At 41.4% G+C, this 27,154-nt stretch overlaps 1 protein-coding gene across 7 annotated transcripts in view; it reads right to left on the reverse strand.

Moving 5' to 3' along the window:
• Nucleotides 1–27,154, reverse strand: part of tom1l2 (target of myb1 like 2 membrane trafficking protein) — an 83,638-nt gene that overhangs the window by 51,666 nt on the left and 4,818 nt on the right. For all 7 annotated transcript variants that reach the window (XR_005945274.1, XM_041206044.1, XM_041206042.1 and 4 more), the window contains exons 2-5: nucleotides 10,282–10,366; nucleotides 7,552–7,630; nucleotides 5,363–5,512; nucleotides 1,052–1,186 (exon numbers count right to left, since the gene is read on the reverse strand). Coding sequence is in view for 6 of the 7 variants with exons in the window: in XM_041206044.1 (XP_041061978.1) it covers nucleotides 1,052–1,186; nucleotides 5,363–5,512; nucleotides 7,552–7,630; nucleotides 10,282–10,366 (449 nt within the window). In the remaining variant the exon portion in view is untranslated. The remainder of the gene's footprint in view (nucleotides 1–1,051; nucleotides 1,187–5,362; nucleotides 5,513–7,551; nucleotides 7,631–10,281; nucleotides 10,367–27,154) is intronic.

Below are 27,154 nucleotides of genomic sequence, written 5' to 3' on the forward strand. Positions count from 1 at the left end.
TCAGAAGTTCAGAATGAATGCTAATAAATACTTTCCAACTTCTGACAAAGCAACTGTATTTCCTCAATGGAGTAAGGTGAGTTAAGATTCACTGACTCATCCAGCTTAATCACAGCACATTTTCAAAACAAGTGCTTTTTAAAATTGTTTCAAATGACAAACTTTCAAAATGTGGCATCAAATCTACCAAAAATTCTAAACATGCACAAAATAGGCCAGTTACAATGATGTTGACAAAAATTGAAAAGGGAGGAGTCCCTGGACAAACATGGAAGTGCACGGAAACTCTGAAGCAGAGATAACAATGAGGCTCTACAGCTACGCCGAGTACACAAGAACACTGGTTACTGCATTTCAGAAATATCAAAGAACCAAGACTTCTCTCCACTTGAAAATAAGCTCAACAATTGCAGTGCAACAGTATTTATTGTTTGTATTTTAGAAAAAAGCACAACCTGAAATTTAGTAACTAATCTGAAAGCAGACTCTCCTCACCTCAGAAGGTAATCTTTGATTCAAACTTTTTACACAAACATCAAAATTATTGCTTGTCCCCATTATGCAAGGCAGTTAGTTCAACGGAGGAAGTCTACATGCAGAATATAATTTTATTTTCATTATTTTGAAAGTGTGAATGTGGAGATAACTGGGGAACAGTTTTGTCCATAAAATAAAACAGATAGCTGAATTTTCTTAAATAACGTAATATTTAACACCACATCACAGAAGGCATTCATTATACTATTTTGACATTTATATAGGCTGCAAATGAATCAAATCCCTCTTCCAATAGAAAAAAGGCAACCTGTGCAATTTTAATGTAGATATTAACCTGGACCAATGTTCCCATTAAAAGTGCGAAAGGGGTTCAACACTAAAATAATCATTTATATTAATCTTTTGCGCCATTTGCAGGTCATAACTATAACCTATAAATTCACCTAAAAGCTGCATGCTCAACTTCAACAACTGATTTTATTTGCGTTGAACAAAATGCAGTTTATATGTAAGTTAGTACTGCAAATGCACACTGGCATATGTTAACGCTTACTCTCCCTGGTGTGTGTATTGGAGACAGTGCATCCAGGTCTGCCATTGGGAACTCCATCCCTTTTCTCTTCAACTCTTCATAAATATGAACTACTCCAGTCAGATCTGGACTACTCCTGAAAGCATCAGCCCAAGCCTAGGAGTGAAGACACCAAACAATGTATCAGAGGATCTTTCCAACACACAGGAAGATTAATAATTCTCATGGCACATTTTCTTTCAATGGTCTGGTATGTCAAGTTTCTGCTCCTGGGAATTCCAGGCTTCATTCAAAGACCACAACATTAGGTCTGGGGCCGGTATTCCACTGTTAACGAGCTGTAGGGAATGTATCCAGTCTGGCATCTAAATTTTCTGCGACTGCAGCATCAGGGCACAAAAATGCATTGCTGTTTCAAGCAATTAATAGTGGGGCTTGCACTGGGGCTGACACTAAGTCTGGGTACAGCCCAGCTTAGAAAGCATTGCACAGAACACTTGGGCATGCCTTGCCTGTTCAGCAACTGGGAAGGGAGTGGGAGGGATAGAGATGCCCGAAAAAAAAAAAAAAAATCAGATTGCCAGGGCATTCTGGCCATGATACGAGGGCACAAAAATCACACTATATTGCACATTTGCTCACTAAGCCATTGAGTTGCAATTGGTTAATGAAATGAGACTTTAATAGTACCCATTTGGCACTTACTAAAGGACAGTTAAATTAAAAAAGTTAAAAAGCAGAGAGATTTTGAGGACAGCAGGGCCATTACACAACTGGTGGGTCCAGAGCCTGTGTTTGGAAAAAAAGAGGTATAACATCACAGGGAGCCAGGTATGTGATTGGCTGGTGAGAATTTCTTATTAATTTTACCTAAACTAGGCAATTTAAATCCAGGGAGTATTCAAATTCTAAGTCTAGAGGCACAAGCAAGACTAGAGACATTAATTAAAACAAAAATGAAATTAAAACAAGATAAAGTTGGCAAGGCAGATGTGTGGCAGCTGCTGTAGGTGGGAGCTGGTGGGCGACAGGTGTGATCCAAGGCAAACACATCTTCAGCAAGCGTCTGCAGCTTGAGAAGCTTTGGCTCAGATTTAATATGAGTTAGGGGCCAAACTGCGGACACTGCAATTCATCAGGGAGGGGGAAAGTAACCTGGATACTTTGGATCCAGAAGGTTGCAATAGAGAAGCCACAGTCCTTGCACTTGTCCAAGAGGTTTGAGGTTCTTGCAGCTTGTATGGATGAGAAAACTGGTTGTGGCACAGAAAGACACTCATGCAGGGGAAGTAAATAAGAACGTGTGGTAGTATAGTCAGGGGGATAGACACAGTTCTCTCCAGCCAGAGAATCCAGAAGACTATGCTGCCTGCCCAGTGCCAGGGCTTGAGTCATCAACTCGGGGATGGAGAGGAATTTGGTCGGCAGTAAGGATCCAGTTGTCGTAATCCACGTAGGTACCAATAACACAGATAGGACAAGGAAAGAGGTTCTACAAAGAGATTATGAGCAGCTAGGCACTAAATTTAAAAGAAGAATGTCAGTAGGTTATCATCACTGGATTATTACCTTAGCCACGAATGAATTGACATAGGGTAAATAAGATTAGGGAGTTAAATGTGTAGTTCAAAGACTAGCATGGGAGAAATAGGTTTTGATTCATGAGGCACTGGCGTCAATATTGGGAAAATATAGGAGCTGTACCATTGGGAATGCTGGTGGTTATTGCAAGGGGAATGGTGTATAAAAGTAGGCAAGTTATGCTAGGGCATTGGCGAGACCATACCTGGAATACTGTGTACAGTTTTGGTCTCCTTAAAAGGATATAATTGCATTAGAGGCAGTTCAGAGAAGGTTCACTCGATGATTCCTGGGATGAAGAGGTTATCTTATGAGGAAAGGTTGGACAGGTTGGGCCTGTATCCATTAGAGTTTAGAAGAATGAGTGGTGATCTAATTAAAACATGTAAGATTCTGAAGGGGCTTGACAGGGTGGATGCTGAGAAGATGTTTCCTCTCATGGGAAAATCAAAAACCAACAGAAACAGTTAAAAAAATTAAGGATCTATTTAAGATGGAGATAAGTAGAAATTCTCACTCAGAGTCGTTAGTCTATAGAATTCTCTTCCCTGAAAGCAGTGAAGGCTGGATAATTGAATATGTTCAAGGTTGAATTAGATTTTTGATCAGCAGGTGTGTCAAGCATTATGGGGTGGGCAGACAGGAAAGTGGAGTTGAAATCACAATCAGATCAGCCATTATCTTATATCATATGCTGGAGCATGCTTGAGGGGCCGAATAGCCTGCTCCTAATTCTTGGTGCTCAATTAGTGACTTTCATTGAACAATGAACCATGGTTACAACATACTGAAAGGTCTGAAGGTGGATAAATCACCTGGGCCAGATGGATTACACCCCAGAGTTCTGAAGGAGATAGCTGAAGAGATAGTGGAGGCGTTGGTGGTAATCCTTCAGGAATCACTAGAGTCAGGGAGGGTCCCAGAGGACTGGAAAATCGCTAATGTAACTCCCCTGTTTAAGAAGGGAGTGAGGCAAAAGATGGGAAATTACAGGCCGATTAGCCTGACCTTGGTTGTTGGTAAGATTTTAGAGCCCATTATTAAGGATGAGATTTCAGAATACTTGGAAGTGCATGGTAAAATCAGGCAAAGTCAGCATGGTTTCATCAAGGGGTGGTCATGCCTGACAAATCTGTTAGAATTCTTTGAGGAGGTAACAAGTAGATCAAACAAAGGAGAACCAATGGATGTTATCTAATTGGACTTCCAGAAGGCCTTTGAAAAGGTGCCACACAAGAGGCTGCTCAGTAGGATAAGAGCCCATGGTGTTAGAGGCAAGGTACTAGCATGGATAGAAGATTGGCTGTCTGGCAGGAGGCAGAGAGTGGAGATAAGGGGGTCCTTCTCAGGATGGCAGCCGATGACTAGTGGAGTTCCGCAGGGGTCAGTGTTGGGACCACAACTTTTCACTTTATACATTAATGATCTAGATGAAGGAACTGAGGGCATCCTGGCTAAGTTTTCAGACGATACAAAGATAGGTGGAGGGACAGGTAGTATTGAGGAGGCGGGGAGGCTGCAGAAAGATTTGGACAGGTTAGGAGAATGGGCAAAGAAGTGGCAGATGGAATACAACATGGGCAAGTGTGAGATCATGCACTTTGGTAAGAAGAATAGAGGCATAGACTATTATCTAAATGGGGAGAGAATTCAGAAGTCTAGAGTGCAAAGGGACTTGGGAGTCCTAGTCCAGGATTCTCTTAAGGTTAACTTGCAGGTTAAGTCGGTAGTTAGGAAGGCAAATGCAATGTTGGCATTTATTTCGAGAGGACTAGAATATAAAAGCAGGGATGTGCTGCTGAGGCTTTATAAGGCTCTGGTCAGACACATTTAGAACATTGTGAGCAATTTTGGGCCCCGTATCTCAGAAGGATGTGCTGGTCCTGGAGATGGTCCAGAGGAGGTTCACGAGAATGATCCCAGGAATGAAAGGCTTAACATATGAGGAACGTTTGAGGACTCTGGGTCTATACTCGATGGAGTTTAGAAAGATGAGGGGGGGGATCTGATTGAAACTTACAGAATACTGAAAGGCCTGGATAGAGTGGACGTGGGGAAGATGTTTCCATTAATAGGAGAGACTAGGACTTGAGGGCACAGCCTCAGAGTAAAGGGAAGAGCTTTCAGAACAGAGATGAGGAGAAACTTCTTTAACCTGAGAGTGGTGAATCTATGGAATTCATGGCCACAGAAGATTGTGGAGACCAGGTCATTGAGTGTATTTAAGACCAAGATAGGTTCTTGATTGTTAAGGGAATCAAAGGTTACGGGTAGAAGGCGGGAGAATGGGGTTGAGAAACTTATCAGCCACGATTGAATGGCGGAGCAGACTCGATGGGCCATATGGCCTAATTTCTGCTCCTATGTCTTATACCAGCTGATAATTCATGGTATTACTTGTGAATAATATGGAGTCTGAAGTGCAGTTGTAGTATGCACATGCTCACCAAGTCTATTGCTTTAAAGCTGTTGCTTAGGTATTTCCAAAGGGATGATCCAAATTGAGCTTGAATCCTTTAAAGGCTAATTCTCTACAATGGGGGCCTCTGATCCCTATGCTTGTTATCTCGAGTTCATAACAACAGAAGTAAAAATCTAGGTTTCTTTATATTTTTTTTAAAAGTTACTTGTGATTTGTTGATAGTTTATACTAAATATGGCATCTTGAATGTGAAAGTTGTTTTCAAAACTTTTATGAAGTATTTACACAATAGAGAAGCAAATGTATTTTTAAATTGTAAAAACACTTACCTGAATCAATCCAAGGACTTTATCCTGTACAATAGCTGGTGGATTATTCTTGGGCAAGACAATTTTTACCAATACGCCATCAACAAAGTCACGGTTGGCTACAAGGACGTGGAAACGATGACCGCAGTTCTTAACACATGTCTCCAAAATCTAATTATGAAAGTGAGATAAATGAAATTATCTGTTGAACTTAAAACACTCACTCAATTACTTGCAACAGATTAATCTGAGACAGCAAGCATGTGATAGAATATTTCGTCTGTTCTTTCCCTATAAAAAAGTGATGTAGTAGAAGCTTATTTCTTTTTAAAATACTCCAAACTCCTCTTAAGAGATCACTGGTGGTAGAATTAGCTATTAATGCTGTTAGCTGTCAGTTGCAACACCACTCTTAAACATCTAATCAAAAATCCTTACAAATAAATTACACAATCAATGGTTTATTCATTGGGTTTGAGGACATTATAAAATGAAGGCTGTTAATCTCAGGTGAGATGGTGCAGTGGTAATTCACAGAGATCCAGGTTAATGCTCTGGGGACATGGGTTCAAATCCCTCCATGGTAGCTTTGAATTCAATTAACAAATCTAGAAATTTTTGTAAAATCCTATCTGATCCTTTAGGATGTCCTTATCCAATCTAGCCTACATGCAACTCCAGATCCACAAATGGCCTAGCAAGCCATTCATATTAAGGTCAATTAGGGATGGGCAACAAACGCTAGGGTGATGCCCACAACCCATGAAAGGATAAAAATACAATGTTAGCGACTACTGCAAAGTTTAGATACTGAAAGCCCAGGTTCCCACATTAAATCTTCAAAAGCAATGAGGTGTATGACCAGTAAATGGATTTTTGGTATTAGTAATTGAGGGACAAATGATAGCTGGAACATCATGAAGACTCCCTGCTCTATGTTGAATAGAGCCCTAGGGACTTTTATCATCCAGCTGAACAGGTAGATGTTGCTTCAGTTTAATGATGGATGAGTGGTAGTGCTTTGTCCAATCTACTTGCCATTCCACAAGTTTGAGAGAATATTTTCTGCTTTTACATGTGCAGGTATCTCATTCACTATGTACAGAGATCAAAGAATCCCAAAGTGGGGAAACAGTCACTCTTAAATATTTTTAGTCTGTTGGGTACAACAGTAACAAGTAATGAGGGGACTCAATAGAACGCATACCTCTGTCACACACTGTGTTAACTTATTATTACTACAATTACACAGTTCTTCCTCAGGGTTTTTCCCGTGTCTGGTTGATGCTCTGTTACTCCAAAGTTATAAAAAGAAATCTTTTTTAAATCAAGAGCTTCCATCTTACTGAAGAGGCTTCAGGCCAATTACATCCAATAATCTGCTCCGAAAACTCCACTCACATTTTGCCTGCTGTGACCAATTCCACCACAGAAGCGGAGATAATCCTCAGCATACTAGAAAAACTAATTTGCCCTATCTCGCAATGTTAACAGGTCTTTAAAAAAATTCCAGGATCTGGATGTGCATCTTCTCAGAAAACATATCAGTTCTTCGTTGGGCCATATCCTGTGTACCAAGTTTCGTTGAAATCTGTCCATTAGTTTGATAAATATCGTTTACAATAGACTAACAAACAGGGCAGAAAACATTACCTCCACCCACATTCAGTGGTGGAGGCAATTATCCAGACAAGTACTGACTAACATGCCATCCAAAGTTCAACATTACAAAGGGGCTATGAGGGAAAAACAGTAGCTGCTGAAATGGAGTTGGAGGGGAGACAGAATGGCCGACTAGCATTGAAGTGTACTTAGTTACTACATAGTGAATGAGGTACCTGCATATGTAAAAGCAGAAAATATTCTCTCAAACTTGTGGAATGGCAAGTAGATTGGACAAAGCACTACCACTCATCCATCATTAAACTGAAGCAACATCTACCTGTTCAGCTGGATGATAAAAGCCCCTAGGGCTCTATTCAACATAGAGCAGGGAGTCTTCATGATGTTCCAGCTATCATTTGTCCCTCAATTACTAATACCAAAAATCCATTTACTGGTCATACACCTCATTGCTCCATGCAAGAATTTCACACAAGTTAACTGATGTGCTTGCCTTCATGACAATAGCAACAGCATTTTAAAAAGCAATGTATGTCAAATATTTGAAGACATTTCTCAGAAGTAAAACAGTTTTTTTTTCCACTCACCGTTAAAGCAAGCATCACTTCCCGGTAGTTTTTGTTTCCACTCAGCCTTTTTTTGAGAGCCCTGATTGCATCCTTTGGCCTATAAAAAGGATGATTTTTGTCTTTTAGGAAAAAGACAGTCAGTTCTTCTAAGCAGGGTGCAGAATAGCAATTTTAATAATGGAAGCAGTTGATAAAAATAAAAATTATGGCCATCATTTCAACTCATCCCATTCTAAAACTAAGAAATTTTACGTGCACATACACAATGACCTGGGGTGGCAGGTAACGAATACTACAGGAGTGAGTGACTTAGGTGATAATAAAATTCATACATTTTGAGTAATTCAAACAGACCTTTGCACATTGCAATTATCTTACATCATTAAGCCAGTTTAATTATGCATAATTTGTGTCAGCTTTAAAGATCCTGAACATGCTTTGTAAGTTTAACTGACCGGAATGAATAAGATGCAAATTAAGAAATCTCAGATTCTTACATTCCGAAACTAAAGTTGGGTGAATATCACAACTGTGCTTTCAAGGATACAGGAAGACCATTTTCTTTTTAGAAAACATATTTTTTTCTTTAAATTCTTGATTGGAATAACAAGTGTGTGTGTTTCTGGGGTATACTAGTTATAAGCACTGTACACTTGCACAGTACTCCAGTGCCTTGCCCAAGTTGTAATTTCTTACTGTAAATCTGGGACGATTCCGCCCAAATGTGGTAGCAGGCGGGAAAAACAATGCTTTACCCGCCAGCCACAATGATGGCTTTTCACACCATATCATCCCAAATCCATCGCATTAATTATGCATTCCCAGGGTACACACCGTTTCGATGGCGGGCAGGCTCAGATTCGCCTGCCAAGCCATAACCTCGCCGTTTCATCACACCAGACACTACATTTAAAGTACAGCCAAACTCAGTGCTTCCAGTCCAGGACTACAAAGAAGACTTGGCACCAAAAGGCAAGACGACTGCAGCCCTCAAGCGCCTTTTGGATGCTGTGGAGGCCCGCTGTGATGTCCTCTACCCCCGCTCTGGCCGGAGGGGCAGCAACATTACCATTCCAGCATAGTTGGCACTGATCACCACTGCCATTGCCTATGTTGCACAGAAGAGATTGGCTATCCAATGCAGGTAGAGGATGAATGATCTCATCTGTGCAGCCAGGGTATGGCAACCATCTTATCACACTAAACTCACACACTCAAGCCCATCACACATTCATTGGCATCTCACTCACTGCCAGCTCAAGGGATAACAGCACCCATTCTCACACATACACTCACATCTCCATCTAGCCTCATCTCCTCTGGAGACTGCCTCCTCAGCCCTCACCATCTTGAGGCCACTTGCTCAGATCAACATGTACCCCCACAACTCTGGAATACCCTCCTTGCCCAGTACAGCCCTTGTCCTGCAGCCTCTTCCCTTGCCTGAGGCCACTTCTCTCCTTTTCCCAAGCAAGGCCCAGCCCTCCAGCCATTGAAAAGCCACCAGCCATTGAAAAGCCATCCACACATGGCTGACCAGGTAGGTAAAGACTTGCCTGTGAGCCCCCCCTAAAAAATGTGGTGCTGCCTGTAAGCCTGGCACTGATGACTGAAGCAAGGTAGGCAAACAAACCTTGAAGTCCAGAGTGAAGTGCAGCCTTCCAAGCGCATGCCTTGTGTATTTTATTGTGAAACATACTGGCATGTTTTCCAGCTGACACGGGCGGACGATCCAGTTTGGTTGGGGGGTGGGGGGGTGCGCGCAAAGAAGAGGAACGATTCTGATGGGCTGGCCTAATAATGATATGCAGATGAATTACAATGAAGGTTCCTGATGTCCGATGGCGGCAATTGCAGGTCGCCATCGGCAGACTGAGTAGACAATTGCAAACTGGTTTTACGCCGTCATGAAACCAATCATGCCATATTGCCCACACAAACCACTGAACATGCCCGATGCCAGCAGGCACGGAAAATCCTGGTCCTTGCGTGAGAGCCCGAATGGGGTTCTAAAGATGGAGAAATGCAGTTCTAAAGATGTGCTGGATTGAGGAAATTGAGAAGCAGACAGTCCATCTTGTTTTTACTAAACTAGCAACTGGGCCTCCATAGAGATGGAGAATGATGAATGGAGCTGCTCTCTGCAGACAGGAAAGTCAAAATTACAAGCAATAACAAAGACCTTAACAGTTATTCAGGACAATTAGAAATAGTGTAAGGCATTATACCAGCAGAACTGCATTCTTTGGCCTTGTTACCAGAGCCTTCACCCCCCACTATACTGTGAACCTCCGACTTGCGGCCCCTCCGTCTTCTCCGACCCTCAGCCTCTCTCCCTCCTCCCAGACCTTTCCCTCCCTCTCAGACCCTCGGCCTCGCCATCCCCCCATGACCATTTCCGCCCCCTCCCCAACCAGCAGGCCCTTGCCACATTGTAATTAATTTTCCATCCAATCAAAATTGGATGGATGGCAAATCTATATTAATGCAAGCTAGAAACATATGAAATATTTAAGCTATCGTTCTCAACACAGAACAATCAAACAATATGAAATAATGGAACATGAGTGGGAGCACAGCCCACTCCCATCAGGTATTTGAAGAAATAAGCAGTCAATAAATGATCTCACCTGGGTACTGTATTATACATTTCTTCTACCAAATAGTTACTCATATTCAAGCATTTACTTTCCCTTTTGTATACACAAAAACAACCGTAAAGTTTTTCTGTATCCGTTTAATTCTTACCCTTCTTCAGTCTCATTAATAATATCACAGATTTCCATATTCAGAGTCCAGTCTTCTGTCTGTAGGGATCCATCTGTGGCTCGTTCTGTTCATAAAGAATAGCAAAATGTAAGAACTGTGTGTAACACATTTAAAAAAAGAGTTGCCAAGAGAATAAGACTAAATAAAACAGGTATCTGAAATGTTGTTTGCCTTAAGGTTGATCTTTCGCACACAGACAATCCACCAGCCTGATAAGTGAAATCTAAATCTGATAGGTGACTGGAAACCAGTGTCCAGTGGCATACCACAGGGATCTGTGCTGGGTCCCCTATTATTCGTCATTTATATAAATGACATGGATGACTACGTGGGGGGTTGGATTAGTAAGTTTGCGGCTGACACAAAGTTTGGCCAGGTGGTTAACAGTGAGGTTGAATGTCTTGGGCTACAGGAAGATACAGACGGGACGGTCAAACGGGTAGATAAGTGGCAGATGGAATTAAACCCGAGAAGTATGAGGTGATACACTTTGGAAGGAGTAATTTGACAATGAAGTATTCAATGAACTGCATGACACAAGGAAGTTCTGAGGAACAAAGGGACCTTGGCGTGTGTGTCCATAGATCTCTGAAGGCAGAGGAGCATGTTAATGGGGTGGTGAAAAAGGCATATGGGACACTTGCCTTTAACAATCGAGGCATAGATTACAAAAGTAGGGAGGTGATGTTGGAGTTGGATAGAACCTTGGTGAGGCCACAGCTGGAGTACTGTGTGCAGTTCAGGTTGCCACATTATAGGAAGGATGTGATTGCACTGGAGGGGGTGCAGAGGAGATTCACCAGGATGCTGCCTGGGATGAAACATTTAAGTTATGAAGAGAGGTTGGATAGGCTTGGGTTGTTTTTGTTGGAGCAGAGAAGAGGGGCGACCTGATCGAGGTGTACAAGATTATGAGGGGCATGGACAGGGTGGATAGGGAGCAGCTGTTCCCCTTAGTTGAAGGATCAGTCACGAAGGGACACAAGTTCAAGGTGAGGGGCAGGAGGTTTAGGGGGATGTGAGGAAAAACTTTTTTACCCAGAAGGTGGTGACGGTCTGGAATGCGCTGCCTGGGGAGGGTGGTGGAGGCGGGTTGCCTCACATTCTTTAAAAAGTACCTGGATGAGCACTTGGCACATCATAACATTCAAGGCTATGGGCCAAGTGCTGGTAAATGGGATTAGGTAGATAGGTCAGGTGTTTCTCACTTGTCAGTGCAGACTCGATGGGCCGAATAGTCTCTTCAGCACTGTGATTAAGAGACAAGATTCTGATTTGAAAGGACAGTTTGAGTGTAATACATTAGTTAGACTGCAAAACAAAGATATGAACCACTGCAACTTAAAAACTCAAAAGGTTATTTAAATGCAATTCAAATCAGCCATTGCTCATGCACTGTGTCAAGGAGATTAAACAGATTGGGTAGTCTACGACAGAATAGGTCTGTTGAGAAAAAGTGATATTATATTCCCTTAATAATCTTCCCATTTAAAAACTCATTTTCTCATCTTCTTGTATCTGCTGTTCTACAGTAGGGATTCCCAAACTCTGGTAGACGTACATCCAACATCTCTGTGGAGTACACAAGAGAAATTGTCTAACGTGTTATGATCCCCAGCTGAGGTTACCACCGGTCAAGCCTGATCCCAGGGTGGAAACCAGTTTGATAGATCCTAACTTTTGTTTGTTCAGATACGTGGAGAGTAGCTACAGAGTCACAGGAGTCAGCTGATGAACTTTTAACAAAAGAATAAAACATTTATTCAAGAAAAAAGATGAACTATATTACAATACTCCTTCAGCCACAACTATACCTTTACAGATATATACAGATTTGTATGTTTAGTACAAGTCACAAAAGCTATCTTATACTCTACTGTTCACAATAAATACACAGTCCATGTAGACCAATAGGCAACCTGTGGTCAGACACTCCACGCTCTGAAACCAAGTGACAGATGCCACCTCAACCAGATGCTGTGGATCTCTTCAACTCTCCCCAGATGCTTGTCACACCATGAGCCAACCAGTCTCACTGAGCTCAGTCTTTCATATGAGGGTTTCCACTCTCCAAGAACGCACCTTGGAATCTTCTCCCAAGCCAAAGCTTTCTCTCAGACACCTTCCCCAAGGCTTCACCTCCAGGGTTTGGAACTCTCCTTCTGATGTTCCTTTTCCCTGGGTCATGACATGCGTTCAAGCTGTCTTCCACACACTGTCTCACTGATTCAGCTGTCAACAGTACACCATTGTTTCACATGCCCATAGCAAAGAGTTGCAGATCTTCAGTTGTCTCTTTGGACCTTTTGACTTCTCAAGCCTTTATCTCTTTAAGCTTGAAACTTTAACCTTGAAGCCTTTCTCTGCTCCTCACTCTAACTTCATTTAACAGAACCTTTTCCCAGGTTCCTGTCCTTCATTTGACCTAGAAGGTCTGCTTGGGACTTTCTCCTGTTCCACTCCCCTGGATTCAAGAACGTTTTTCTTTAGCTTGGGACTTGCTATCTGGTCCCTTTTCCACTCTCTCCTGGCAGCTGTCTTCAAAACAACTGAACTCAATACTGCTGTTTCCAGTTTTTTCTTTGTTTGTGTCTGTGGGAGGGGCCTGCCTCTCTGAACCACTGTTGGACAACAGCCCAGGTTTTTTTTTAAACTTTTGTTTGCTTTACTTAGCTTAGAGTCATAAAACTCTCATTAGAAATGCAGGCACCTTTTAAAGTGAAACCAAAAATCAACTTAATCTTTCCGTAACACACAAATACAGAAATACAAATCAAACTTAAAAATCTTTACAGCTAATATTCATTCCTAACACTCAGAAATATAAACTTAGTTAAATTCGCTCTATTTCTTAACAAATGGAGGATTAAAGGTCTGATCATCTGGGATGATGTGGCCACCGTTTGAGCTTACCTGGCCTCTTGCCTAGCAAAGTGCAACAAGCTGTCAACTACCAATTTCCTGAGAGGCTGCGATCCCAGCTGGAGATGAGCTTCTGGGGTCTGGTGGAGGAGGTGTCAACTGCTCTAGGCTGCTGACATTAACTAGCAACCAGGGGCTCTAGGAGACCCCACATCTATAGGCCAATTCCTCCAGCCTCCTGCATCCAATCCTGTGGTGAGTATCTACACCCAGAGGGCAGCCTGGTTCTTCCAGGGTCCCACATCTGATTGGTGCAAAGGAGCCAGCAAGGTGTGACAGTTCTCGGTACCATAATGCAGGCCAGGAGTCTTCAGCAATGTAGTAAGAAATTCAGAGGTTTCATACTTTGTTTTTTTTTTAAAAATCTAACTCTTGATATCACCAGAATCAGAAAATCTACATTTCATTTAACACACCCCATTAATAAAACATACATTTTACATGATAGTACCAACATTTAAAGGCACGTTGTCAGTTCACTTCATTGATATTCAGGTCACTAATATTCACCAAATTCAAACAAAAGCTTGTGTTCACACAGCATCTTTAAACAAAGTCAGAAGTCTTAAGGGACTTTCCAAATGAAAATTGGCAAGGAATGGAATACAAGCCATTGAGGGAGGGATTAGTCTGAGATGATAAAAACTTGATCAAAAAGATGGGTTTTCAGAACAATTACAGGAGCCAAGATTGGTGAACATATAGGAGGGGTTAAGGGGAGAATGAAACAGGTGTATTAAAAAGAATTTTTGAATCCATCTATCATTTATCACAAACATTATGCATCTATGCTTGAACAAACAGCCTCAACAATCACATTAATGGCAAGTAAAACTATTAAGCTATTGTTTTAAGTTGTATACATGAATGAAAATTTGTACATTTTGTGTAATGCTTGGGCATTAAAGGCACTAAGATATTAAATTACTATGCTGGTAGGGGTGTGGGGGAAGTTTGTAGATCTGGAAGAGGGTATGCAATATGTGAAGTTGGGGAATCGCTGAGGTAGTGACATGGTTCAGAGTACTGGGGAGAGAGCTGAAAAAATTGAAGGTCAGATTTTCATTAATGCAAAACAGGTTGCGTTAGTATACCACTACTCCATTAAAACAAATACCAACAATTTAACTTTCTAATATGCATTTGTAATGTTTTATGGATTACATGCTAGGCTTTCTGGGTCTTCATTCTAACTTTGAGCCTGTTGAGCATATCATTAATGTAAAAAGGGAAATCAAATATGCAAATAAAAATAAGGATATAAAGTTAAAGATCATAATACATTTACACTCTTGGCTCATATATAATTCACAATCCATTCTGGCAAGGCTATTCAGTTGCTCTTGAATCATTTCAATTTTACTGCAGTAAAATTGAACTGACTTACTCAACTACACCGTCACCGACACCTCGTCTCCAATAAAACCATTAGTTGCTCTCATTCTGGTCAGTCCCCCCAGTATAGCCCTCATCTCGGCTTCCTTAAGGCCAAGGGACACACTCTTGAAAGGATATAATGGATGGCTAAATCCGTGGTCCACAACCAAAATTGGCCACTTAAAATACTATTAGGTCCTCTTCATGTCCCAAAACTGCTCACTGCTCCAATATCATCCTGGAATGCAACAATAACCCCGGCTTCTTTTTTCTACTACAAACATTCTTAATTCCCTCTCCCTCATCATCTCCAATAACAATGCAAGAAGTTCACGGACTTCCTCAATCTGATCATCTGTCCCTTCCACTCATCCATCTGGTCAAGTGTACCTTAATGATCCTCCCTGCCCTAGCATTGAACTTGCATCTTTCTCTAGTTTCTCTCCCATCGTGCCGTCTGGCCTCATCTTTCCATGAGATCCACTTCCTGTTCTTTCAATCCTATTCCCAATAAATTGATCATCTGACTTCCACTCCTTTTCCCCACATTAGCCAATTTTCATAAGATCATAAGAAATTGGAGCACAAGTAGGCCATTCAGGCCTTCCAACCTGCTCCACTATTCATAAGATTGTGGCTGATCTGATTATGGCCTTAACTCCATTTTGACAACCCTTGTAGATCAAATATCTGTCTAACTTGGCCTTGAATATATTCAATGACCCAGTCTCCACAGTTCACTGTGGAAGAGAACTGCAGAAGATTGACTATCCTCTGAAGGAAGAAATTGCTCCTCATCTCCATCTTAAATGGGAGATGACTTATTTTGAAACTGTGCCCCCTAGTTCTAGATTCCCCCGCAAGTAGAAACATCTTCTCAGCATCCACCATGGCAACCTTCCTCAATCTTCTATATTTCAATGCGATCACCTCTCATTCTTCTAAACTCCAATGAGTATAGGCCCAACCTACTCAAACGTTCCTCACAAGGCAACCCCTTCATTCCTCCAATGCATGTATACTCCTCAAATAAGGAAACCAAAAACTGTACACATACTTGGTGCAGTCTCACCTTTGCAATTGGAGCAAGACTTGCCTGCTTTACAGGGGATATTAGGTCTGGTGGCCAGTCGTTTAGTCAAAGTAGTAAGTTTTAAGGAGGGTTTTAAAGGAGAAAAGCAAAGTAGAGAGGTGTAGAGAAGGCATTCCAAAGCTTAGGGCCTATGCAACTGAAGGTGCGCCCACCATTGTTGCAGTGATTAAAATTATGCATGCACAACAGGCCAGGATTAGAGGAATGCAGATATGAGCGTTGTGGGGCTGGAGGAGAGGAGAGAGATTAGGAAGGGCGAGGCCATGGAGGGATTTGAAAACAAGGATGAGAGTTTTAAAATTAAGATATTGCTTGACCGGGAGCCAATGTAGGTCAGCGAGCACAAGGGTGATGAGGGATTTGGTGCAACTTAAGACTTGGGCAGCGGAGTTTTGATGACCTCAAGTTTACGGAGGGTAGATGTGGGAGACTGGCGAGGAATATGTTGGAGTAGTCAAGTCTGTAGTGGCCAACGAAGGCATGTAAGGGGATTGCAGTAGCAGATGAGCTGAGACAGGCGTGTAGTCGGGTGATGTTACAGGAGGTGGAAATAGACAGTCTAAGTGATGGCATCAATGAGGTCAAATAGGAGGTTGTGAACAGACTGGCTTAATCTCAGACTATTATCAGGGTGAGGGATGGCGTCAGTAGCTAGGGAATGGAGACCAAAGTGTTACGATCCTGTTAGGGACCATTAATGTTTACAAGAGAAGTTCGAACACTCAAGTGATAAACTGAACGAAATTATGCCACAAGATCTCATGGTTTAAAACACAAATGAATCATACAATACAAGAAACAACTAAAGCAAATACTTTACATTGAAAAGCATAATAAAACACGATCACATATACATTAGAATAAAATTCTCAGACGAACCTTCCCTTTTTTCTTATGACCCCCCAACAGAAAGTCTTTAGCTACTTATCAGGCTCCTGAAGGTTCCTTCACTTCCTGGGACCAAACCAAAGTGCCTTAGCTCGAAGAAATTCACTTCAATTTCTTCTGTGTTCCAGCTATTCTTCAAGGTATGAAATTTAATGGGGATTCTTCCATTAGTTTTTGGCCAAGTGATCCTCTAATTTCTCATGATTGTGGGCTTCTCAGCTCAAGCATGGGCTTCACTGCACTCTCACTTAGTGCCTCCGCCTCAGAAATACCCTTGATTTCTAGTAGCCTTTTTACTTCGGGTCTACAGTCACCTTACAGTTCTTAGAAGACTCTTGCTTTCACTGGCTGAATTCAGGGTTTGCACCCAACAACTTGGGTGCTTTTAGCTCCAGCCCAAAAGACCTTCTGGAAAAATCCACAGTCAACTTCCCAGAATTCCAACCAAGGCTCTGCCCTGCCTCAGGGCTATGGCAACAGGGGTTAGGTTAGCTGAGGTATCCAATCAATTTAGATTAATTAACTTTTAGCTTCAAAAAATCAAACCCTTTGACCCTGATGTCTGCATGAATAATTTAAACTTCTAATGAAGTCAGGGCAATTCTTCTCCAACTTATTGTCTGCAGTTTCCCAGCTAAATGAAGACCACCTGCCATTTTTATGGTTTTCATCCTATCTTATTAAATAAACATCTGAACTGTAATTACCCCAGATCTGTTTACCAGTTCCTCAACCAAGTGTCTGCATTTATCGCACATCGAGCTTTACTCTCCAGCCTAAAAGTTATACATCGAAAATACGAACTAGGTGATTATGACAGAATTGATTCAGTCTTCCCAAATAACTAGAAGAAACTTCTGCTCATCCAGTACTGCATGTCAGATAAGCTGTCTGACAATTTCACAATGTAAGAGTAAAGAGGTGGTGCTGAGGTAGAGTAAGGTGTTGTCAGCATACATGTGAAATAACGCTGTGTTTTTGGATTATGTCACCAAGAGGCAGCATGTAGATGAGAAATAGGGAGAGGGTCAAAGATAGATTCTTGAGAAACACCAGAGGTAACAGCGCAGGAGCAGAGATAGAAGACATTTCAAGAGTTTCTCATGAACTGGCAGGGTATTATATACGAACATAGGACTGAAGAGGTGTAAGCCATTCAGCCCCTCGAGCCTGCTCCGCCATTCAATAAGATCACAACTGTTTGTGGCCACATTCTGCCTACAGCTGATAACATCGCGCTCCCTTGTTAGTCAAAGATCTATCTACCTCTGCCTTAAAAATATTCATTGACCCTGCATCTACCACTCTCCGGATAAGACTCACGACCTTCAGAAAAAATTTCTTCTCATCTTGATCTTAAATGTTGGAGGAGGATAGTGTAGTCAACTGCGTTAAACACTGCAAACAGATCAAGAGGATAAGGAAAAGTCTAAAACAAAAAAAAACCTGGAAAAACTCAGCAGGTCTGGCAGCATCTGCGGAGAGGAACACAGTTAACGTTTTGAGTCCATATGATTCTTCAACAGAACTAAGTAAAAATAGAGAGATGAAATATAAGCTGGTTTAAGGGGGGGGGGGATGGGACAAGTAGAGCTGGATAGAGGACAAAGAGGTATTGAAGGTGGTGATATTATCTAAGGAATGTGCTAGTTTAGGGTAGAAAGCAGGATAAGCAAGGTACAGATAGCCCTAGTGGGGGTGTGGGATGGGGTGAAGGAATCGAAAAAGGCTAAAAGGTAGAGATAAAACAATGGATGGAAATACATTTAAAAATAATGGAAATAGGTGGGAAAAGAAAAATCTATATAAATTATTGGAAAAAGGGCGGGGGGGAAATCGGAAAGGGGGTGGGGATGGAGGAGAGAGTTCATGATGTAAAGGTTCATGATCTATGAGGTTTTCCACCTACGGTGATTGACAGGGCCCTCAACCATGTCCGGCCCATCTCCCGTGCCTCTGCCCTCACACCTTCCTCTCCCTCCCAGAAACATGATTGGGTCTCCCTTGTCCTCACTTATCACCCCACCAGCCTCCGCATTCAAAGGATCATCCTCCGCCATTTCCGCCAACTCCAGCATGATGCCACCACCAAACACATCTTCCCTTCACTCCCCTGGCAGCATTCCGCAGGGATCGTTCCCTCCGAGACACCCTGGTCCACTCCTCCATCACCCCCTACACCTCAACCCCATCCCACGGCACCTTTCCATGCAACAGCAGAATGTGCAACACCTGCCCCTTTACTTTCCCTCTCCGCACTGTCCAAGGGTCCAAACACTCCTTTCAAGTGAAGCAGCATTTCACCTGCACTTCCCTCAATTTAGCCTACTGCATTCGTTGCTCCCAATGTGGTTTCCTCTACATTGGAGAGGCCAAACGCAGACTGGATGACCAATTTGCAGAACACCTTCGGTCTGTCTGCAAGCATTAACCAGACCTCCCTGTCGCTTGCCATTTCAAAACTCCACCCTGCTCTCATGCCTACATGTCCATCCTTGGCCTGCTGCATTGTTCCAGTGAAGCTCAATGCAAACTGGAGGAACAGCACCTCATCTTCCGACTAGGCCTTTCGGACTGAATATTGAGTTCAACAATTTTAGATCATGATCTCTCTCCTCCATCCCCACCCTCTTTCCGATCCCCCCTTTTTTCCCCCCAATAATTTATATAGATTTTTCTTTTCCCACCTATTTCCATTATTTTTAAATGTATTTCCATCCATTGTTTTAGCCTTTTCCGATTCCTTTACCCCATCCCACACCCCCACTAGGGCTATCTGTGCCTTGCTTGTCCTGCTTTCTACCTTTAATTAGCACATTCCTTAGATAATAACACCACCTTCAACACCTCTTTGTCCATCTCCACTTATCACTAGCCCTCTATCCAGCTCTACTTGTCCCACCCTCCCTTAAACCAGCTTATATTTCACCTCTCTTCTATTTTTACTTAGTTCTGTTGAAGGGTTATTCGGACTCGAAACATTAACTGTGTTCCTCTCCGCAGATGCTGCCAGACCTGAGTTTTTCCAGGTATTTTTATTTTTAATTTTGTTTTGGATTTCCAGCATCCGCAGTGTTTTGCTTTTAAGGAAAAGTCTAGTTTTGTCACAGTCACACGGGATGTCATTTGTTGCTTTGTCAAAAACTGCTTCGATACATTTTATTTCAATGACTGCTAGCTTTCCTTTAGTTTCTTTAAATAAATTCAGAGATTTTAATATCAAAATATAATCAATGCAGAGGCTTAAAGAAATGCAGTGGGGCCACTAAGGGATTAACCAGGCCACAGAATGTCCTGCAGAATGAATATGAATAGAATTAATTTTGTGTTCTTCCTTTCCCCTTCATCTTCAGAAGGCACAAGACTCCGCAGGTACAGTTCCACAGGCACTGACAACCCTTTCGTTTCTCACTTGAGAAGCTGTACTTCATGTCTGACCTAAACAGTAGGTTACAGCAGGGCACCTGAACCTTCAGTTTTATTCATAGACGTGCACTTTTCACCATGGGTCATTCGATCATTATCAGCAGTGGTCAATTTTTCCCCTGTCCTACCCAAAGGGGTCAATATCAGTTAACACAAAGGAAAAAGAGTAACTTGCACTTTTTAAAACTCTTGCGTCAGCACTTGAGTCAATTAATTACTTCTGAAGTGTAGCCAGTTCTGCAAATAAATGCAACAGCTAATTTGCAGACTGCTAGGTCCTACACAGATAAAATTAGATATATGACCAGTTGCACTGCTTTGGCGTTGGTTGTAGGATAAATGTCAGCTAGCACATCCTGTTCTTCTGTCATGGGACCTTTTATGATGTGGTCAGATGGGCCTTCAGTTTAATATCTCATCCATCGATGGCACCTCTGACAATAGTAAACTCCTTCGTTAGCCCAATGAAGCGTTAAGCTAAATATGTTCAAGTCCTAGAATGGAGCTGGAGCCCACAACTTAAATGAACGAGTGAATCAAATCCAGAGTCCTCGATTCTGCACTATCCGAGGCTTCAGTTCTGAAATTAAATATATGAACTATATTTGATACAGGTTTCAGCTGCCGTTTAGCACATTCCCATATTGGTACAACTAGGCATAGTCACATGTTATTTTGCCAAACATGCAATAAGTATACACAGATTGCATGTCTTCAGTAATACAACACTCGGATTCTGCATATCAAGTCTATGTCCTCTCACGCCCTTGAATGTTTAAAACTGCATGGTTACAAATAGATGTGACAGAATTTCCTATAGCAGGTAAAGGTCATAAAGCTCATGACCTGTCGAAGGGTCATGAGGACTCGAAACGTCAACTCTTTTCTTCTCCGCCGATGCTGCCAGACCTGCTGAGTTTTTCCAGGTAATTCTGTTTTTATCAAGGATAAAGTGTTCTGCAGGTTGTTCATTTACTTTAAGCACACTGAAATCAATTTAAAAAATTGAATACAGTGTATGCCATGTTTCAAAATGTTTTTCAACTAAATTTGAAGTGGGTTCGTCTTGAATATGCCATCAAATAGACCAGCTTCTCCCCTCATCTCTAGCAGAATGGCTTTTAATGAAATGTTGAAAAATCTAGGTCAAACATTAGATTAGTTCCATGCATTGAAAATTAATTTATCATGGTCATCGCTTAAATAATCATGTTTCAGAAGTTATTTTCTGCTGTCTTGTCATGTCATGTACCATCCTAGGCTAAAAGGGTAGGCTATCAATCTGCTTCCTTCTGGCCAGCAACCGCAATCATGACAGACCACTTTGGTAGATGCTCTTGAGCAGTTAGCAAAACAGGAAAAGGGAGCAAATGAACACAGTCTACAACCATAAGTAGTATCCCTAACCTTTTCAAGGGCAACTAGGGATGGGCAACAAATGCTGGCTCAGCCAGCGAAGGCCATGTTCCATGAATGAATGAACAAAAAAAAACTCCAATCCCCATTCTTGCTCTCCCTTAGGCTCAATTTCTTGCTGGGATGAGGAGCCAGCCTTCCAATTTTTCAACCAAGTTGCCATCCTTGCCAATATATTGTATTCAGTTGAAGGGTAATTTAGAAATGTAAAGAGAGGAGTTGAGGCCACGGAACGGTGTTGCAATTGGGTAAAACCAAACAGAGTGAGACAGGAAGGGACAGAGAGTTTAACATTAATAATGCATCAGCCAGTTAAGTCCATGGTAATGATAATTTAAAAAATAAAACTCAAGGCCTTTCATCTGGATCCACAAAGCATTCACAATTAGATGAATTACTGACACAAATAGAGATAAATGACTTACATCTAATCACCATTGCAGAAACATGATTACATGGTAAACTAGGTTGAGAAATAAATATTCCAGGGTACATTGCACTTCGAAAAGACAGACAAAATGGAGGAGGAGGAGGAGGAATAGCCTTTGTAGTAAAGGACAACATAAGGACAGCAGTGAGAAAGGGTCTTGGCTCAGACGGCTGGGAAGTAAAATCTGTATGCGTGAAAATTAGGAATAATAAAAGTCAGAAGTTGCTGGTGGGAGTAGGTTATAGGCCTCCTAACAGTAGTTATACCACTGAACTAAGTATTAAACAAGAAATAATTGGAGCTTGTAACAAAGGCAATATAATAATTATAGGCTGGACAAATCAAATTGGTAAAGGATATATCAAAGTGAAGTTTGCAAAATACTTTTGTAACAGTTTCCAGGACTAATGCATCGTGGTACCAACTAGAGATAAAGCTATCTTAGAACTAATATTGTGCAATGTGCAATGAGGCAGGGTTAATCAGTAATCACACGGTAAAATATCCTCAGGGGAAAGGTGATCATAAAGTGAATTCAATATTAAGTCTGAAAGTGACATAATCCGATCCCAAACAAGAATTTTAAACAAAGCCTAATTACATAGGTATGAGGGGAGAGCTGCCCAAGGTCGATTGGCGATCAATAAACAATGGGAAATACTAAAATAGTGGGAAATATTCAAAGAACAATTCAAAATGCTCAACAAAAATATATTCTACTAAAAAAAATCCAGTAAGAAATCTGCGGCTTACTAAGGAAGTTACGGATAGTATTGGATTGGGAGTGTTGTGTCAGTCTTCACATTAGAAGACACAAATTAGATACCAGAAAAAGAGGGCAACCAAAGTGCTAAAAAAATCAAGGAATTTAAGGTAATTAATATCAGTAGATAAATGTATTGGAGACGCACAAGGGAATAAACATGACAAATCCCCAGGTCCTGATGGCCTTCATCCTACGGTTTGAAAAGAAGTGGTTGCAGATATAGTAGATAGTGGTTATGATTGTCCCAAATTCCATGGATGGTCCCAGAGGATTGGCAGTTGGCAAATGTAACTTCACTATTCAAGAAAGGAGAAGAGAGAAACAGTGAACTATGGGCCAGTTGGCCCGACATCAGATTTCAGCATTTTCCAGATGACAATTATTAAGGAAAGTCATACAATTGTAAAGAAAAATATCATTTTTTCCAATATTACTGTGGGATACTGTGAAGCAGGCTTGTGGGTGTGTGTGACCAATTTAATTAAACTGAAGGCAGTCAGACTGCAAGGTTTAAATCATCAAAGGGTTAGGTGTAAAGGCAGGCACTCTTAGTAGAGATGGGCAAGCTAAGATAGGATAAATCAGCCTGAATAGGAATCTGCATTAGGAGATAAGTGAGGAGTTGAATTTTTAGGTGTTGAATTTCAAAGAGAAAAATGGAACTTTTACAAATGGCAAATATCATAAATGATTAAAACAAAGTCATTAGGTTTATTTTTCCTGAAAGTAGTGGCCATAAAGACGAGATATATTGATTTTTATATTCTAGGAAAAGTAACTTCCAATGCAAGTTAAGAACAATGGGTTTAAAAGGTGAAAGGAGGAAAAAATATATTTAAGGAAAGATTGAAAACTGTATGGGGTGTGGCCATGTGATCTTGAAGAGTGTGCTATGCGCAGACAGACCGAGAAAGTAAGCAGCCCCTAGCCAACCCAGAGAAGTGTTTGTTCCAGGATACAAGCTTTTGTTACAAGTCTTGAATTTACATTACCGAGTGAGAGGGAGAGAAGCCTGTGAAATACCTCTCCTATAGTAACAGTGGGTGCCTCGCAGTAATATTACTGGTTCTTTTATAGATTAAGAATCTATAAGGACTGTTGCCTGGAAAAGGACGTTTATTTGTAAGACTAAATTTAATTGTGTAGTTGTAATTTTGCGTTTTTAAGTTTTCTTTTCCTAATAAATATTTTAATTTAATATTTAAAATCTCAAAAAAAGTGATAGTGGAATCTTTATTTCTGACTTCAGTACATAAACCTTCGCGTAATAAACATCATTGCGATAGCTTGATCAAGTTTCCCTTTGGGATTTGATCAGCCTGGCAATTACCATCTGTCATATCGTAACACAATGCACTTCATACAAAGTCAATATGATTTACAAAACGGAAATTAAGTTTGACACATTATTACAGTTTTTTTGAGGGTGTAACTACTTTGGTAGATAACCACTAAATGCTTGGATTTCCAAACACCATTTGATAAGGTGCCACACAAAAGATTAATACACAAGGGCTCATTGGGTGGAAGAAAATATATTAGCATGGATAGACAAAAAGCAGAGATTAAGGGATAAAGGGGGGCATTTTCAAGTTGGCAGACTGACTACTGGATGAAAGAAAAACAAAAGACCAAATGCAATGTATCTAAGTTTGCTAATGATGCAAAGCTAGGTGGGAATGTAAGCTGCGAAGAGGACATAAAAGCGACTGCAAAGATATAGACAAGTTTAGCAAGGTGGGCAAAGGTGGCAAATGGAATATAAATGTGACAACTGTGAGGTTATTTACTTTGGTCATAAGAAAGGTTTCAGGTACAAAACACATAAATGGTGATTTTCAAAGAGACTTGGTGTACATATACAAGGAACACAAAGTTAGCATGCAGATACAGCAAACAATTAGGAAGGCAAATGGCATGTCAACCTTTATTACATGGAGATTTGAGTACAAGTACAAGTCTTCCTACAATTGGATAGGGATTCGGTGAGACTACACCGGGAGTAAAACGCACAGTTTTGGTCTCCATAAACCAAGGAAGGATACACTTGCAGGAGGTGACGCAGTGAAAGTTCACTATGGGTGAGAGGGTTGCTCGATGATGGGAGGCTGAGTAAACTGGAGTTTAGAAGAATGAGAGCTGATCTCATTGAAACAATTAAGGCTCTGAAGGGATTTGACAGGGTAGACACAAAGATTGGCTCTGCTGGCTGGGGAATCTAGAACATGAGGGCACAGTCTCAGGAGAAGGGGCTGATCATTTAGGACCGAGAGGAGGACATTTAGGACTGAGAGGAGGAGAAATTTCTCCACTCAGAATCACAGTGCAGAAGAGGCCCTTCGGCCCATCGAGTCTGCACCAACACGTGAGAAACACCTGACCTACCTACCTAATCCCATTTACCAGCACTTGGCCCATAGCCTTGAATGTTATGATGTGCCAAGTGCTCACTTTTTAAAGAATGTGAGGCAACCTGCCTCCACCACCCTCCCAGGCAGTGCATTCCAGACCGTCACCACCCTTTGGGTAAAAAAGTTTTTCTTCACATCCCCCCTAAACCTCCTGCCCCTCACCTTGAACTTATGCCCCCTTGTGACTGACCCTTCAACAAAGGGGGAAACAGCTGCTCCCTATCCACCCTGTCTATGCCCCTTGATCAGGTCGTCCCTCAGTCTTCTCTGCTCTAACAAAAACAACCCAAGCCTATCCAACCTCTCTTCATAACTTAAATGTTTCATCCCAGGCAACATCCTGGTAAATCTCCTCTGCACCCCCTCCAGTGCAATCACATCCTTCCTATAATGTGGCAACCAAAACTGCACACAGTACTCCAGCTATGGTCTCACCAATGTTTCATATAACTCCAACATGACCTCCCAACTTTTGTAATCTATGCCTCGATTGATAAAGGTAAGTGTCCCATATGCCTTTTTCACCACCCCACGAACATGCCCCTCCGCCTTCAAAGGTCTATGGACACACACGCCAAGGTTCCATTGTTCCTCAGCCCTTCCTAGTGCCATGTCGTTCATTGAATATTTCCTTGTCAAATTACTCCTTCTAAAGTGCATCACCTCACACTTTTTTCAAGGTTAAATTCCATCTGCCACTTATCTGCCCGTTTGACTGTCCCATCTATATCTTCCTGTAGCCCAAGACACTCAACATCACTGTTAATCACCCGGCCAATCTTTGTGTCATCCGCAAACCTACTAATCCTAACCCCCACATAGTCATCTATGTCGTTTATATAAATGACAAATAATAGGGGACCAAGCACAGATCCCTGTGGTATGCCACTGGACACTGGCGTCCTTCTGTCATCACCCTCTGCCTCCTACAACTAAGCCAATTTTGAATCCACCTTATCAAATTACCCTGTATCCCATGTGCCTTTGCCTTCTTTATAAGTCTCCCATGTGGGACCTTGTCAAAGACTTTGCTGAAATCTGTATAAACTACATCAACTGCACTACCCTACCAGAGGGTTGTGAATCTTTGGAATTCTCTACCACAGAGGGTTGTGGATGCTCCATCATTGAAAACATTTAAGGCTGAAATAGACAGATTTTTGGCCTCTCAGGGAATCAAGGGATATGGGGAGTGGGGCAGGAAAATGGAGTTAAGGCTGGTGATCAGCCAGATAGAATAGAATGGTGGAGCAGGCTCAAGGGACCAAATTATTTACTCCTGTTCCTATTTCTTATATGTCATTGGTCCACTTACCAGTAAACATCACAGCCAAACAATTTTTGCCCTCACCTGAAGTCCCCATACAATCTAAATCTGAGTGACTGGATACCAACAAGAGTGAAAAAAAAATTTGCTTTTTTTCCTGTCTCTCTATCCCAGGAGGTGGATGCAATCTTCAGCAATCCAACTGCTATGATCAACTAATTCAACCTAGGCTTTCTGGTCTGTATAGCTTAGTATCATATCATTACAATTACCCATTAGCCAGAAAGAAGCTTACCACTGCAAGCTTTGTTAGGCTTTTCAAACTACTGTATGTCAAACATCAGTTCAACATGAAGTAAGGATGCACATGATTTAATGATGTATAAGTAGTATGCTACAATATGCCCTCTCCTGCTACTGATTTTACACCAACTTTGATATGATGAGCAGAGAATTATGACTGAAGGTGAATAAAAATTACATAAGGATGTTAGAATACTGGTGGTGGCCATGTTTTGTGCCATTGGCATGCTGCAAAGCAGGATTTGCATTACATTTGTGACACTTATGAATTTAACCAAATGAAACCCACCAAAACAACAAGTTTTATTCTGGCTCAAAAGAATAGCTTCTATTTTTTGCCACTGGAGCTCCAGTTTTCAATCAACAAACCAATTATAAAATTGCAAGGGTAGTGTGCAGTCAGAACAAGCCTACTTTCTGCTTTTATGTTGTCAAGAGGCTATGTCCCTTTATTTTTGGAAATATGATTTTTCAACTCAACTGACTGGAAATTTTGCAATTGGAAATGAAACAGAACAAACTACTTAAAAATACAAGGCTACCTTCCAAGGTG

The sequence above is a fragment of the Carcharodon carcharias genome, chromosome 15, assembly GCF_017639515.1.
Source record: "Carcharodon carcharias isolate sCarCar2 chromosome 15, sCarCar2.pri, whole genome shotgun sequence".
Lineage (NCBI taxonomy): Eukaryota > Metazoa > Chordata > Chondrichthyes > Lamniformes > Lamnidae > Carcharodon > Carcharodon carcharias.